Genomic DNA, 17,519 nt, shown 5'->3' with positions numbered 1-17,519 from the left:
GTCCACGGCCTCACATTTTCTATCCAAGTCTTAGAAGTACATCATTATGTCTACTTGCTCTCAGACCACTGGGTGAGATCATCGCAGACAGTGAAAAATCCAACAGTTCCAGCTCTAAGGAGTGTGACTTCCAGAGTGGTTCACTGTTACATTACTGCTCCAAAGGCAGGGTTTTCAGTTTCATCCAGTGTTTTTTGTTTTTGCACCTTGTCCTTAGCACTAGCATTCCCAGAATTATTGATTTGCAGACATCAGGGTGGCAAGATACCCAGAATAATCACATCATATTATCTTATACATTAGCTTTCCTTAACTGGAAAAATAGACACACGCACACACACAGCTCCTTTCTTAAACTAATTAGAATAATAGAGATAGGTTAAGAAACTCAAAGTTTGACTTTAAAATTGAACTTTTTGAAATGCTAATGTAACTGGATATTCTTTTTAAAAAGAGCAAATCCACCCCTACCTTTCAAAGGCAATTCTTCTTAACCATCCATAGAGTGGAAAGTGGTAAATGATTACTGTTGGTAAAGTTTAGGTTCTTTGATCAGAAAATCTTCCCTAAGTCTTACATTAGGGAAAAAGGGGGAGGAGGCCTAAGAAATTAACCGTGCCAAATGCCCATTAAGGAAAGAAAGCTAATTGTGTTTCTCAGCAGTGGGAGGTGCACTGAGACAAGTTATAACTGCCAAGTGGAAGGAAAGGTTCCTCAAGTCCCACTTACCCAAATTCTCAGTTCTGCTACAAGTTAAAGCAATGTCATGCTGGGTAGGGGGCAAGATGTCCCAATTCCTCTCATTTCATTTTGCCCTCGTCCAACAAGACAAACGATAATGGGAACCTTAATGAAGCTAAATAACATGCAAATTAATGACAGTCAGTGGCTAAATGAGAAGAAATCACTTGGGTAATACAATTTCTTTATCTGAAACTGTGTCTAGGAAAGGTTATCTCAATAGAATAACCTCCTACTCTCAATCCCAAAAGCAAAACAAAACAAAACTACATACAGATAATCATCTCCCAAAAAGATTACGTAAGAGGCAAAAGGCAACTCCTGAACTCTAAATTAATGCATCACATTAAGGCATAAAAAGATGTAATGAAGTGGCCATAAAATTATACAGCAAATTTTATTTTCTGTTGCCCAAAGATTTAAAAAATGAAGTATGGTGATTGCCCCCCAAATCTACCACACAGCTAAGATACACCAAACATGTATGCCAGGAGAAGCTCATGAGGGAATCAGCTGTGTTAATATCACATGACATAAAACATAAGACCCCATTATAACGTTATAGCAGCAGCTAATAGGCATTAGGTTACAACTCCAGGAACCACCTCTACCACTTGCAAAGGTCGATGGAAGTCTGTAGCAATTCAATTATAAAGTGAATAAGACCGGTTCAGTTGCAATGTCAATAGAAGTCAAAGCAAATTGCTTTACTCTGTAAAGCAGAGAGCATTTTTACAACATCATCACAGTCCTGAGGTATTATTTACAGACTCAGATTTCTGCCTACATAAACAAACAAAAAATATAACAACCATGTACTATTATCCTTAGGAACCAAAAAGTAATCAGATACTGAATCAAACTGTCTTCCATAAACTTCTGAGGAAGCCTGACACTTTGACAGCTCAGGAAATTTACATCACTGTTCAGAACACAAACTCCAGTCCAGCTGAGACAATGAGGGCTGTTGGACTCCTGGCTATTTACCCGTCTTCCTCCCCTGCCAGCTGCCTCACCTAAGGAATGTTAATTATCATCAAAGGCCAAATTAAGACACTAGAAACCAATATGCCTAGGCATTATGCTTGACAAAAATAAAAGACGGAGTTACATTTTCTTTCAAAGTATACTGTATATGAAAATATATTTGAAGCCCTCTACTTCATACATGAAGCCCTCAACAAATAAGCTCAAATTCTTGAGTATTTACAAAACAGTGGGTGGTTTACAACTCTTAACTCATATATTCTTGGCAAAAAAAAAAAAAAAAATCACGTGAAATTTTATTGCCCCAAACTTGTGAGGCTTCGGGGCGAATTTGCCATGATCATAAAAGAGAGAAAGCACACGGATTTAAATCCAGCTTACTTAATTTTTTTAATATTTTTTTTTTTTGAGAGAGTGAGACAGATGCAAGTAGGGGAGGGGCAAAGAGAGAGGGAGACACAGAATATGAAGCAGGCTCAGGCTCCGAGCTGTCAGCACAGAGCCCGATGCAGGGCTCGAACTCACAAACCGTTGAGATCATGACCTGAGCTGAAGTCGGTGGCTTAACGAATTGAGCCACTGAGACGTCCCTAAATCCAGGTTACTTTAAATCCAAACTTCACCACAAACAATTCTACCAGTCAATACAACTCTTTGCTACCTAAGTCTTTCCAGTGATAGCAATCCCCAAAATGCTAGGACAATGTGGCTCTGAGACAGCAGCCCAGGTAGAAGGTGAAATATATTAAATCAAATGGGAAACCACTAAGCAACAAGAGCCCTCCATTCTCACAGTGGCACCAGTGAAGTCTGTCCAAGTCAGCTCTTGCCGGAACAATGGCATAGGAACAATGGCATACGCTTCTTGCTAGGGAATCTGCTTCATTCTTTCCACTTCAAATCTTAAACTTACACTTAGCACACTAAATACCAAGCACAGCTTGCATCAGTGTTAAGCTGAAACTTCTGTGACTTCAACACATATTTATATATTTATGTGGTATATACTTATGTGATATATATGTATATTCATGTGTTTATATGCATATGTGTGTATAACAATATGGTGCATAAAAGTAATATGTACAAATATGTATAACAATATTTGTGTATGACAAGTAATATGTAGGTGTGTATGACAAGTAACCAGTAATATAGGAAAAAGAATTACAGGTATGTATAAAGAAGAAAACCATGACTCTCATCCTTTAAGTATAACCACTGTCATAAATGATTAATATGCTTCCAGATTTATTTCTATGCTTACACATGTACTTACACAATTTTTCCTCTAGAAGTGAGATTATTCTGAAATTTCTGTTTACAGCTTGCTTTTATTCACTTGAAAGCATACCATTTGTATTATCTTTTTTAATAAATTTTTTTAATGTTTATTTTTGAGAGAGAGAGAGAGAGAGAGAGAGAGAGAGCGAGCGCACGAGCAGGGAAGGCACAGAATCCAGAGCAGGCTCCAAGCTCTGAGCTATCAGCATAGAACCCAACACGGGGCTTGAACTCATGAACCATGAGCTCACGACCCGAGCCAAAGTCAGCCACCTAACCAACTGAGCCACCCAGGCCCTGCCCCATGTGTATGATTTCTGGGAAAACATTTTTACTATCATCTGAAGGCTGGAAGTGTGTGTGGTTAGTAAAGGGCTTCCACCATATACTTGAGTTGGGCTATAGAACACAGGGCCCTCTTAGGAATACATCTGTACAACAGAACACATAGAACACTATACAGCAGTGAAAATGGGGAAGGAGAGCTCCCTGTAGAAACATGAAAACCAACAATGAGTACGTTATAATTTTTTTTTAATTCAGTACAACTGGCTGTTGGGTGAAGAAGAAGGTAACAATATATTCATATCTGCTTCTAAATACGTAACGGATTCTGGAAGGATGGGTGAGAAACGACAGGTTAACCACGTGAAACCACTGCTCTGCAATCATTTCTGATGCACACAAACAGCAATTTCACATGGCATGATCCTACTAACAGTGGTCAGCAATCCAATTTGGATCTCAACTCTGAAATGATTTAAGAAACTGTAGGTTGAACTACATGAAATTCCTGATGCTTTAGTACTTTTGACTTAATGAAAAAAAATTTTTTTGAAATTGCTGATATTCGATAACTTTGGAACCCAAAGATGGCACTTCCATATGGCTCAAGCTAGTACCGTCAGTGATTGCAGATGCCCTGTGCAGGTGCAGCCGGGTGAGGGGAACGAGCTGACAGGGTGGAGTGGACACTTGTCACTACATCATTGTACTTTTTTGGGTTTCAAACCAAGGAACCTATTACCTGTTGTTGTAATTTTTTTAATAAAAGGAAGAACAAAGAGGGAAAAAAAATACCAGCAAAATCCAATATATTCAGGCAGCATCAAATTGCTGATTGCATTCCCTTTACACATCTCTAACAACCCACTGAAGCCCCAGGTACCTGAGAGATCTGCATTACAGCTAACGCAAGAGCAGGTAATTGTCCATTTTGGTAAATGGTTGCATAAACCACATGAAAACAAACATGTCACTGAAATAAAATGACTGCTCCTCCCTCTCCCCCTCCCAGAAAAATGAGCACCCCCTTTTCTCTTGGAGGGCCCATTTCTGTCACCGTGCATTGTGCCCCAGGTTTACAACCATACACATCTCTGGCTCTCTCTTCACCTGCATCTCCTTCAGTAAGACCATTATTCTGATTCCAGTACTTTCTTACAATGAGAAAACTAAGAATCATTCCTAAAATTAAAAAAAGAATAAACTGACATACTGTTTGAAATGCAGAGCATCTCTGAAAAGACTCAGAGGCAAACAGGCCATGTCTACGGACTCCAGGGAAGAGGAGATGTCACTGCAGCACTTGTGTTCAGCACACTAGCAGCGTGGAAAAGGGGCCAGGCTGTGGGACTGCACTGCCTGGGTTCAATCCTGGCATTGTCACTGGCCAGCTGTGAGACAGGTGACTTGCTGATCTCTGGGCCTCAGTTTCCTGAACCATGAAATAGGGATGATCATAATACTACCTCTCAGATGGTTATGAGGATTATCTATATCTAACTAACATTGCTAAAAACAGTGTCTGGCATATAGTATGGTATATGTCACTGATCACCATTATCCACCCTCCAAATTCTGTATCCTGTTATTGCATTAACTATTAAAATTTTTAAGAAAAAGAATATACCTGTCAAATAACTGAGTTAATAAAGACTTAATATTATTCTATTCTGACCCAAAGAGAAAAATAAAATCATGACCATAATCACATTTGAAGCCCAAAAAATCATGCTGCTGATTTTAATTTTTTTTTTTTTTGAGAGAGAGAGGGGGAGACAATATATGTGCAAGTGGGGGAGAGAGAGGCAGAGGGAGAGAGTGAATCTCAAGCAGACTCCACACTTGGCACAGAGCCTGACGTGGGGCTCGATCCCACGACCCTGGGATCATGACCTGAGCAAAAATCAAGAGACAGACGCTCAACCAACTGAGTCACCCAGGCACCCCATGCTGCTGACTTTAGAGAATACTAGTATCTGCAAAACGTCAGCCTGATAATTCATTTTAATAGATTTGAAGAATTCTTTTCATCCAAGAGTAACATTCAACTTCCTGATACTGCTCAGAGGGTACACAGCAATGCCATGGAAAGCGGAATGAGCCCTCAGAGGGAACCAAGCTGCAAAGTTGCTACCCAGAGTTCACAGAGGGCAACTAGAGGGGACTAGTTACAGGAGTATTCTCCATTATTGACTCAATCTCATTCTTTTTCGTCAACAGCTGGTAAGAATTCAGTAAGTAAAAAATGAGCTGCCACAGGTTTGTTTTGTTATATTAATTGTAGACAACACCCTCACTTAGTGGTAATTTTTATCATGGTTCAAAAGAGTTTTTTCTGGGTAAGAGAAGTTACCTGGAATTGGCCACATTGAGATAATACCTTCCCCTCTTTAAGATTTCTGCTCATCTTCCTGGCTATCAAAGAAAACGCTTCAAATCACTCACTCTTGACAGCCTTAAAAATTCTATTTCATTCAGGATAAACAATACTTTGGTTGGTTTGAAAAGATGTTTCTTAGACAGCCCAGCTACCTCCTACGCTGTAGGAGTTTCAAAAAGGGCTATAAAGAGAATGACAGCTGCTTGAATTCAGAACTAGAAATTAAAATAAAAGCTATTAGAAGTGAAGAAAAAACCCACACCACAGGGAGACAAGCTTTAAAGAATTTTTCTCTCTTCTATAAATTCTAGTTACCTGCCATGAACTTATTTTCACCACAGAAGCAGCTATGTATTTTTTTGAAGGCGTTAAATAAGCCTTTTCCCTCCAGAGAAAGGGGGAAATGTTCATCCCACACAGAAGCATAGTTAAGATTATATAGGAAGTCATATAAGAAGTTGCCGTGTGCTTTGTCGCTGACATTAGGGGGGCTGAGCTTCTGGGAGGCTTCTGGGGAGACGCCAATGCAGGGGAGGCAGCTTGCATGATTTATGGGTACGCCACAACTCAATTACAGCCCTGAAATTTCTGGCTGCCTTTTCCATCCCATTGATCTCATCATTGTAACAGTGAGTTAAGAAATAATCTGTCTACATATACTGTCACTGATTCAAGCCTGGTCTTAGATTTAACTTCACAATACAGTAATTCCATGTCAGGGAATCATAACATTGCCCCGAAGAAATGGCAAGGGGCCTTGGCACTCAGGAAGTTATTATCCAGCGGCCACCCATGAAGTGTCATGCCAAAAAAATGATAAGAATCAAGGGAAGATCGCCAAGCTTGAGCCGAAGATCTGTTTGTGCCCAGTTACTTAGGGTTGGTTATAATTCTGTGTCAAGCTGATCAGCTTATGTCTACAATAAAATGTCAATAGCTGTAGAATTTCACTGAAAATTCCCATCAACAATGGTTTTACAGTGGTTCTTCTTACATTGTGGGGATGACAGGGCAGTTACAACTCACTGATAAAAGCATGTTTTCATGAAGGCAATTTCTAAAGACGCTCTCTTGGGAACTGAGATTTGAGAGTACAGAGCTGCCATGACTGTCTGCTATCCACCCTTGACTTCTACTGAAATGATCGTCTTTTAGTTTGGTGGTTGCCTCGCAACCTTTACCTTCCCAGCACATGAGTGAATGTGGATATAGGTCTGTGCGGTAAATAGGGGAAAAGAAATGAGCTCTCCATTGCTCACGGTTATGAGACTATTCTTTCTCTAAGAAGACATACCATTTAGTACTATTTAATATTTTCCTCTTTCCACTGACTTTCCATATATACTATTTACACTAATACATTGTATACTATTTTTATTAAACCTATTTTCCAAAGCAATTACATATTGCACTATGTATTGAAGATGCTAACAAAATGAGGTATTTCCTTCCTTTTGATGAAAAGGTGGTCTAAATATTAAAATGTGGCTGAAGACATCGTTTTGATTATCTGCTTTCATTCTCCACATCGAGTCAGTTAAGAAGTCCCAACAGTTTGCTTTAACACCTGTCCCAGATTTATCTTCTATTCCTAGTGCTGGTTCAACACCATACCAACCTAAACCTAAACTACTTAACCAGCCTTTACCATGGCCTTTCTGATTCTTACAGACAGATTTAAGTCAGATTAAACTTCCTTTAATATTATTTTCCATGTGACAACTCTCCCTTGCTGAAAAACAGTAACTTCTCTTATCATTCTATATATAAGGCACGTTTCTCTGTCTTTAATAATAATATTGAATAGCAGAAGCTAGGATTTGAGTGTTTACTATATACCAGACACTATATTAAGCACATTAACCACCTAAACCTTCTCAACTATCCTCAGTAGCACACATTATAACTACTATTTTGTAGTTAATACGATAGATTTAGAGAGGGTAAGCTATCTGAGTAGAATCAGAATACAAAGTCCTCTGACCAGACTTCTAACCATCATTCCTTAAGCTGACCTCCCCTGGTTTGGCAACATCTCATTGGGTTCACTGGTCACTACTCTTCAACCCTGCCCCCTTCTGATCAAGCTGGCCTCTTCTTTACCCTCCTGCCTTATTCTTACTCACCTTGCTGCCGGGCCTTCATTCAAGCTAGTTTCTTCACCTGAAATCATGCCCCAACCAACTGCCAAAATGGCTCCGCTCAAGGAAACCATGACACCTTTCCCACCTACCGCAGCCCTGGGGTTGCCTTCCTCAGGGCCCATAAGGCCGACAGCCCAGCACTGGGCACTTGCTACCATGCTGTCTCATTATTTTACTGTATAGTGACAGAAGGAGAGTAGAATATTGACGCCTTGAAATAGAAACCATGTGTAAACATGATGCAGAGTTTATAAAAACTCTTCAATAGATACACAGAATTCTGATTTTAGTCTCTAGTATGAGAAAAATCACTAATTAATGATAGAGGCAGAAAATCTCCAAACTGCCAGGGGCATTCCATACTTTAGGATTAAAAATCTACATTTCAAAAGACCTTCCAAGAGCCTCCTTTTTAGCTCTCTATTCTCTTGCTTATGCCTCATTCATTATTCAACAAGATTCTTTCCAAATACCAAAGGTGGCTCTCAGCATCACTCTCATTGATATGGGACATTTAAATGTTAGGTAATCATTTAAAAATCTACCTTGGTGTCATTTCGGCTGAAAGGACATCTACATACAACTTATTTATGCTACTCTGATTTTAGAGACTGATCCGTATCACAGTATGTTCCTCCTTAGAACAGAAGGGAAACGATCATGCTTCGTTGTTTATCTATCTCCCTTTTAACAGTTACATTTTCACTTTATGCTTATAAGGCTCTCCATCCTTGTCACACTGTAGGACTACAATAACACATGTTCAACAAAATGTGCTGCAGTTAGCACATCCGGGATCCAAGTGTGAGAGTGCCAACCCAACGATACCCAAGTAAGACCTACTCTATAATAATATTAAATCTTGCCAACTGGCTTGCAAGATGATTCTGTTTTCAACTCGCTATAAATCATATTTTTTAAGTTGCCTAAACAAATAAACTGCTAGATCATGTACAAAAGAAGATGGGCAACAGAATACCTAACTACTCAAGAAGATACAAATAAAAACTAGTCCTATGAATGCCTCATTCTGTTTAAAATTAGAACTAGCATAAAGAAAGAGCTTGGTCAAAATTTAGATGACCACCATCTTGTCTCCCACTCCCCAAATCTCTTTTAAAATTTTTCTTTGGCCTTGAATGAGAATAACAAAGAATATATCTCATATAGCCTCATGAACTTCCCCTGTACTTGGGAGAATTACAACAACAAAAAAGGTGTCTCCTTACATAAGAGCTAGTAAAGGACATAAATATGGAATGAGCAGGAGAAAATGAACATACATTATAAATTTGTCTGGAGTTACTTTATTAAGAATTCTAATAAAAACACAGAAAGATCATTTGAGAATGAAAGCAAACCTCTGATTTTTAGTTATCTTTTTAGCACTTTCCAGCATACCTCATATTTTTCTATTTCACAACAGACCCAGCCAAACTTCTCAACTTTGAAGTTCATGAGATTATTAAATGCTATATAAAAATGAACAATATGGCTTCTACCAAATAAAGATAAGGCCTTTAGTAAAGATTTAATAGCTGCTCTATTTAAAGAAATCTAGCCAGATAGTATATCCATTTCAGTTTGTATTAATCATCAACAAAGATCCTTAAGCAACTAACTAGAATTTTAAAGTCTTTCGCAAATAATAAGTTTAATATCATTTAATCATATATTACAAAGAAAAATAACGAGCACTGTGTATATAATATGGGTAAATGTGCCAAAGCCAATTAAAGTCTTTAACAAAGTAAAGACACTAGGCGTCTTTAATTAAACTGGTCACCTCTCAATTGGGATGGGGGTGGGGTTGAATATATCATAATAAAATTCATGTCTAACAGCAGAGGGTTTCTCTCTCATTTTACGCCAGCTTGGATTCTCTGCTTCCAGGCCTATCCTGCTTCAGCTCATGTAATAGGCTTGCTGACTCTTTGTTAATAATGACTTTTTGATCTGCCTGATGTTGAATTGAAGCCAATTGTGACTGTTTTCCAGGGTTGGCTATTTGGTACATCACTTAGTTTCATACCCTACTCAATGTAGAAGAAGAAATAACATATTGCAAACACTTAACTCAAATACCAAATCTGTGACCAAATCATAAGGCTGAAGAAAATCTCCGATCATCTAATCTAGCGCCTTGGCTCTTGACAGATAATCCACCTAAATTTAAACAATAACTATTTGTCCTATATTTCATTAAGTCAAGATTAATTTATACTACACTGCATCAATGGGAGAAGGACACATCTACATTTAAAAATCTCTATCACATTCATCTAAGCTACAAAATTGGGAAGAATAATCCACCAAAGTTGACTGTAATGCATATCTTCACCAGACCTAGAGAAACATAGGAAATTGACTCTACTACCACCAATAAGAAAAAATATTAAAAAGATTAAACTTTTTGAAACCTTCAAGTTGACAATTATAGAACTCAGGCTACTGAAAAAAAAAAAACATTTAAGTACTAGGGACAACAGATTTTTTTGGTGGGGGAGGGGGCAGAGTTTTTCAATACGCTAGGTATAGTCAATAACACAGTTTTTTAGTATGCTTCCCCTGTATGCTTCCTTTCAGAAGCTCTTCTCTTCATTTATCCCCACCACAATGCCTTTTTTGGAAAATATAATATGTAGACCCTACTCTGTTCTCTCTGAAATAATTCTTTTTCACACAACCTGAGTTTCACTAAAGCTTACCTACAAATAATTGGCGGGGGTGGGGGGGGAGGAAGGAAATAACTTATAGTTTTTAATTGCGTTATCTTATGACCTCTAGATAAAATAAAATTACTCTGTGACAAAATCATGGACTTTCCTGATTCCGACAATTTGCAACAACAACAAATTCCAAGGCTACAATCAAGAAAGATTAATGTAAAGTTATAAAATACAAAACGTAGAATAAAACACCATATAAATAATGAACATAAAAACAGACTAAAGGAATTGAATATTTCACAATCTTTTTTCCCTTATAATCAAATAATTAAGAATTATTATATGACCTAAAATCTAGGAAAGCTATGATTATATGCCATCGTGAGCATTCCCATAAAAGATGTACCAAGCACCACTTCAGCAACTTCTTACCCATTAATAATCACTTTCCAACACAATGGTCAAAAGATCAGTCACCATGTATACTGATTGGATATTATGATTCAATTCCTTAAAATACCAAAAAAGTAGATGTGATTCTAAGACAAACAGTCACTCTTTGGTCATTTCCTTTATGAAATACAGCCAATTTGGTTTTGCTCAAGGGCCAGTGAGCCAATGCAGATTTTATTCTACATCTCCTTGACTTCTTTTTCTCTTCCTACTTCCCAACATTTGCCTCCTTCACTATTTATTAACACTTCCACCAGAGGACAAGTGAGATACAAGAAAAGGTGCAATTCAAACCAGTCAGTTTTACTCCTTATTAGCAACTCCATTGAGAGAGAGTGAGAGTGAGAAAAAAAGAGAACAAAAAAAAAGTTAGGTAGGATCAGAAGTTGAAACTAAGGTCTAAAAGGAAGCTCTGAAATTATAGGTTGATTTTAAGGATTCATGCCCTTCCTCTGGAAAATAAGGATCTGATTGTAAAACTAAGAGTTGTATCATATGATGCCCATCTTAAACGATGTGAAAGAATACCGGCACACGTTAGCCCCCCCACCGTGTTATTACAGGAAGCATTCTGAGGCTTCCTGCAGCGACTCCCTGATCAGTTGTCACTTGCTTGCATGGATCTTTCGATATTAGCTACCTGGACATTTGACTATACAGCTCCTTACGATGAAAGGTACTGCATTTGTTTCTGTCTTCATTCCCTTCCTCCTTCTGACAATCACCTCATACTTCCAAACCAATATAACTTCAGTAGCTTGCAAGGATAATAAATGAAAGATACAAAAAAGAAAAAAAGGTTGTAACAAAAAGAAGAACGAAGATTAATTACGAGTTCAGGAAATGTCCTCAAAAGGTCCCACAACTAAAGAGTCACAGTTTCAGACATGCCTGCTGAACTAGAGGTTCTTAGCCAGAATCACCTTACCCCTCCATGCCAATAACCGCACGATTACAAATCGGCAGTCAGTAATTTCTACGTGGCACACGGTCTTGTTTTGTAGAGATCAGTGCATAAAATTCAAATTTCCAAGCTTTCTTTAAAAAACTAGGCAATCTGACGATACTGAGACAATGTGGCCACATGACAACAAGTAACTGGAACATGTTAGCCAGGACAGGACAGTAGAACTTCCATCTGCCAGAGTCCCACTGCACCTTAGTTCACTGGGCCTGACCCCTGAAGGCAGGTCACTTCGCCACGCCTACTGTACGATGAGGCGCCAGCCTTGCGAGAAAACGTGGGCCAAATAAGATGCAGAAGCCCTAAGCTTCAGTGCAACAGAAAACTATGCCTTTAATCTCGATGTATTTAACATTAGACTATCAGCTCCTCTCAAAAGATCTGCTTTAATTTTAGTTCCTCTTCCATTTGTCTCAGAGTTATGTAACCTCACAGGAGGTCACACAAGTTTCCCAAAAAAAGAAATTTAAGCTGTCTTTTAAAAATAAAAAAAGAAACATGCATAACAAATAACAAACACAAACCTGAAACTCGCATTTTCTCTCTGACAAGAAGGCTTTACCCTCCTCGTTAATCTCAAAAAATTATCTTAAGGTGAAAAGAAATTAAAACACAAAGGAAGGAAAAGAATGGCCTTCCCTGAGGACATATGATATGCCATACTCTCAACATGCTATCAAGCAAAAAAATAGAATCAACATCTTACCATCTTCCAGCTCCAGACAAAGATTATACACGGCCACGGGTCTCTTCGTCCTCTGGCCTTGTCTCTTCGATTGCCTTGGTGGAGCATTTGGGGGTGATGTCGACAGGGAGACTGGCTCCAGGAATGTCGCATCGGGCGGGGTCCTAAAAATCTGCCATCGAAGCATAAAGGACATTAATTGTTTCCCGTGAACAGAAACCTGTGTGTTGCAATAGTAAACCAGTATCAAGCAACATTTGATTTGGAGCTCATCCAAAACAGGCTGGAGCCAAAAATCCATTCCTTCAAATCGTGGGTACAGGTTGTAAGTCTTTATTTTTTTAACAGAAGATTTCAAAATACAATCTCTAGTTAAAATTAAGTAAAAGCAATGTCCAATCATTATATTTCAAAATAAATTCGTTCCAAAACTAAGTATGTATAATTAACTTTACCAGGTATAGACAATACCACAGCTATTCACCCACAAAGAAAGTAGCCAGGATAAAACATTAAAAGTAAATATCCCATTTAGTTTCATACAGGGTTATGTTTATGCCAAATGCTGGTCTCAATTTTTTTTCAGCTACATAAACAGAAACATATGACTGTAAATATTTTTTACACATTTAAAAATAGCTTATGCTTATGAAATTACCTTTCAGATTCCCATGTACATTTTTCATAAAATACTTTATAGATTTTATCAATTACTGCCCTCCAACTTCCCTTAATAATTTCCCTTCCATTTATGAAACCTAGAATATTAGCACCTTGATAATCTACAGTGTCACTCATATATCAGCAATAATAACATTAATTAAAATGCGCTGCTTCTTTGCTTAACAATTTTTTTTTTCTTTTGAGAAAAGCAATCTGTCCCATAAAGGGAAGCATATCATGCAGAGGTAATTTATAATAGACCTTCCACAGCTGCCAAGACCTGAGTTCAGAGGTTTCCTGTCCCCAACAACACTGGAGACCCTTCAGCCTTCAATGAAGTCATAAAATAAAATATTTAGACACATCAACCTAATAGACACTGCATCTCCAAGAGGCCTGATGCTCCCCAAGTGAAAGCAGGAAACAGGAAGAAAGCTTGCTACCATTAAACAAAACATAAATATAAAACTCACAATAAAAAAGGCACTGTGGGAAAGCCCCACTGCTGCAAGGAAATGATTATTTATGCATTTAAATAAAAAAGGCATGTGACCGGTGTATACGAGTGAGGGGATCACATATGCATATCACATTCAACAACTAACTACCATGTCAGAGTTACGATCGCAGTCTAAAAGTTCTCACCTAGAAACTATTATATACCAATAAAAATAGACAATTTCAACAGAGCATTTGCTTTATATAGTACCATACTGCCCCCTCATGCGTAAATGGGATACAAAATGATTTAAATTACTGTGGACAAATATTTGCTAGTGAAAATTTAATTTAGTGCTCCAACTGGCAACCTGCTAACACCATATTTCCACAGACTCTGTGTTCCAACAGGGCACTCCAGCAAATAGCAAACTACTTATCTGCCTTAAAAAATCCTCTGCTGTCTAAACTACTGTCCACAGCTGGATTTATTACCATCTGTCACTACTCAAATTAAGGAAGGTTGTGGAGTGGTGGGAACAGGAGAGAAGTTAGGTTGAGAAGCGTATGACAATGTGAAAGAGAGAAGTTGGGAAAACTTACTTCCATTGAAAGAAAACAGCCCGTGTGTGGCCAACTGTTGGAATAGCTTCTTACCTATGTTTGATCTTTACAAATATGGGAAATGCCTCTGGGACAGTACTGGAATAGGAAACCAAACAATACACAGAGCCAATACACCCAAAGCCTAAATAAACAATGGGAAAGTTACATCCCAGAACTGATTCTGCATAGCTGATAATCTTCTGAACAGACCTTCCTCTAAGACCCACCCCGATGACTGTTGTTCCCTCCACACACACCTCAGGGTAACAAGATGGGTAGGAGTGTGGGGGGTAGGGGGGAGTTGTGGGGAGCGGCTCAAGCGTTCAGAGTCATACTGCAAGCCACCAAGAAAGGCAGGACCTGAGAGTGCAACTCCAATGCTCTCAGGGGAAAGATCTGAGACACCCCAGGGCTAAGTATGGAATTCTGCAAGCCTCCAGAATTCTTATGACATGGTTTATATCAGAATATCTGCGAGAATATTATTCAGCCATAAAAAAAACACAAGGAAATCTTGCCACATGTGACAACATGATGGACATGGAGGGCATTATGCTAAGTGAAATCAGACAGAGAAACACCAATGCTTCACGATCTAACTTACATGAGGAATTTTAAAAAACCTAACTAATAGGTTAGAACAGACTGGTGGCTGCCAGAGGCAGGGGGATGGAAGTAGGGGACAAATGGATGAAAGCAGTCAAAAGGTACAAACTTCTTCCAGTTAAATGTATGTGAGGTGACAGGCATTAAGCAAACTGATTGTGTGGTAATCATTTCACAATACATACACGTATCAAACCATTATACTGTACACCTCAAACTAATACAAATTTTTTATATCAATTATATCTGAATGAAACTCAGGAAAAATTCAATTTGGGAATGGGGACTGGGCTTCAGGTTTATTTGCTTTTCTTTCATCTGCATTTTAAAGCTTCCAGGTGATTCTTCTCTGGAGCCAAGGCTGAGAAATACCTATTCAGACAAACATTCTACAGCATTTTATACTTGTGTTGGATGGACCAAAGTCAAAATCAAAACACCAGAAATATTATCTCAGAAAAACTGGCACTGAACACACACAATCGATTCCTTGGACCCTCTCAAGTCATAATTAGAGTAAAATATTTCAAAGATGCTAAATACCGACCACTTCCTCAACAAACTCCACATTGTATTAACATTTCAAAGAGTTATCCTGTCATCTGAATTTGGTGGTACCAAGGCACATTTGCTCACTTGAGAAGGCACTATCCTGGCTTTTAAGTCTTCTCAGCTATGAATGTATAGACTACTCCTTAAAACAGGTGTAATGAGGGCCATAACACCTAGATCTCATGTTATTACAGACATTAAATGAGAAAATGTTTATAAACTGTTTAGTATAGCACTTGACACATCATAACCAGAAATAAATGGGAGCTACTGGTATTTGTAATATGATCACATGTGATAATAAAAATGGATTTAGACCTTCATTACTCTGCTCAACCACTGTTCTGAGAGGGCACTAATTCTTTAAACTCTTGAATATTCCTCAAATCCACTGTTTAGTTATTCTAAACACATGATTCTAAAATGTTTTATGGAAGAAGCTCATCAAGCAGTGGGGGTGAAAGGGAAGAAACAAATAGGGCCCCTTATCAAATTCCCAAGTCAGCTAGAATCACAAAATTATTTTGTGTATCCATTTCTGCACTTCAGCACTGAAATCTGAGATTTAAATTACTTCTTCTTTCATTAAATACATTTAACATTTAAAAGCACGTACTAGGTAGTAGGCTTTCTTTCTGTTTAATATTCTCACAACTTTTGAGGGAAGCATTGTTCCCCACATGAACATGTGATATAAGCTCAAATGATAAATAAAACTCCAAGATTAAACAATTAATCCAAATGTCCAGTTTGAAAATGGCAGAGTTGGTATCTTTGCTCTCAGTTCTGATTCCAGAGCCCCTACTGCTATTTTAAAAAACAAACAAAATATAATCGTTAGGGGGAAAAATCACCAACTATAATGTTCTATATCTGTTTAAAAAGAGTAAAACTGGAGATTATCTGTATAATTTCAGATTATCTTTATAAGAGATTCTCTATGTAAGACTCACCATCATTGTGCCATGACTTCCTAGATGTTTCACGAACACATCACTTTGTATATGCATCTACCTTATTTGCCAATGCACAAGACTCAAGTTCCCAATTACTTTTGTTTGTTTTTTAAGCTACAAAGCTATGTTCTTATGGTTCTCTCTGAAACACCAAAAATAACTTTTTTTTTAGTATTCTTTTTAAGTTTAGGAGAGGAGGAAACAATAAACTGTTTACTTTACAATTTTGTCCTGTTTCCTGGCCATCTGATTCTAGAAGTTACAAATTTACTTATCTTGTTCTATTATGGCCAAGATGTGTGTCATCTTCGACTATAATACTGACTTCCCAATTCTAGCACCACTGCATGGATGCAAATTCCTTTGCTGCCCAGGTCTCTTTCCAAAGTCTCTTGACTCTCCTAACTTCTCTAGCATCTTATTACCTTTGTTGTAGGGCAGATGAACTCATCTTCAACAATACTAAAAGATCAAGTCTACTCAAAACATTTGTTTCAGGGTAGAAAGTGTCTTCACTGCACCTACGTATTTTACAACAAAGAAAAACTCAAACCAGACAAGACAAAGACAAAACACAAAACTCCACACATAGATATGTCAGGTAGATAAGCGCTTATTCAGATCTACTAAGTGTTAGCACAAACACAAGTCTGGCACCACTGTTAAGTCACAGATTCTGCAGACTCAACAGACTCACCAGACTCACATTTATGCCCGTGGGACTCAGCCATACATATAAATACCTCCCAGAGTCCTTCATGCTCTGCTACCAGGGGCCACATACGGAAATGATTGGGCCACTTCTGCCAGAAATGCTTTGTAGATAACAGGAAATAAAAATGGTCTCTGAAAATTTTGCTTTAATACCCAACTCAAACATTCAGCATTTGATTCAACTAAGTAAACAAATAATATGGTTAAAGGAAATTAAGGGGGATGAGATAATTTTTTTTTACATGTTTCTACAGGAGAATCCACTGGTCTTTACTGTGATAGGGAGATTACTAATATGTGTGCATACTCCCATCATCTTGAATAATAATAGCTGCAACTATTGGGTAGTTGAAATATACCCGACAAATTCCTATGACCAAGTGGTTGACCTA

At 38.0% G+C, this 17,519-nt stretch overlaps 1 protein-coding gene across 3 annotated transcripts in view; it reads right to left on the bottom strand.

Moving 5' to 3' along the window:
* Positions 1-17,519, bottom strand: part of ARHGAP10 (Rho GTPase activating protein 10) — a 322,588-nt gene that overhangs the window by 41,867 nt on the left and 263,202 nt on the right. For all 3 annotated transcript variants that reach the window (XM_049632246.1, XM_049632248.1, XM_049632247.1), the window contains exon 19: positions 12,614-12,764. In XM_049632246.1, the coding sequence (XP_049488203.1) occupies positions 12,614-12,764 (151 nt within the window). The remainder of the gene's footprint in view (positions 1-12,613; positions 12,765-17,519) is intronic.

Source organism: Panthera uncia, chromosome B1 (genome assembly GCF_023721935.1).
Source record: "Panthera uncia isolate 11264 chromosome B1, Puncia_PCG_1.0, whole genome shotgun sequence".
In the NCBI taxonomy this organism is placed as follows: Eukaryota; Metazoa; Chordata; class Mammalia; order Carnivora; family Felidae; genus Panthera; species Panthera uncia.
The sequence above is the reverse complement of the archived record's forward strand: the minus strand, read 5'-3'. Positions and strand labels throughout refer to the sequence as shown.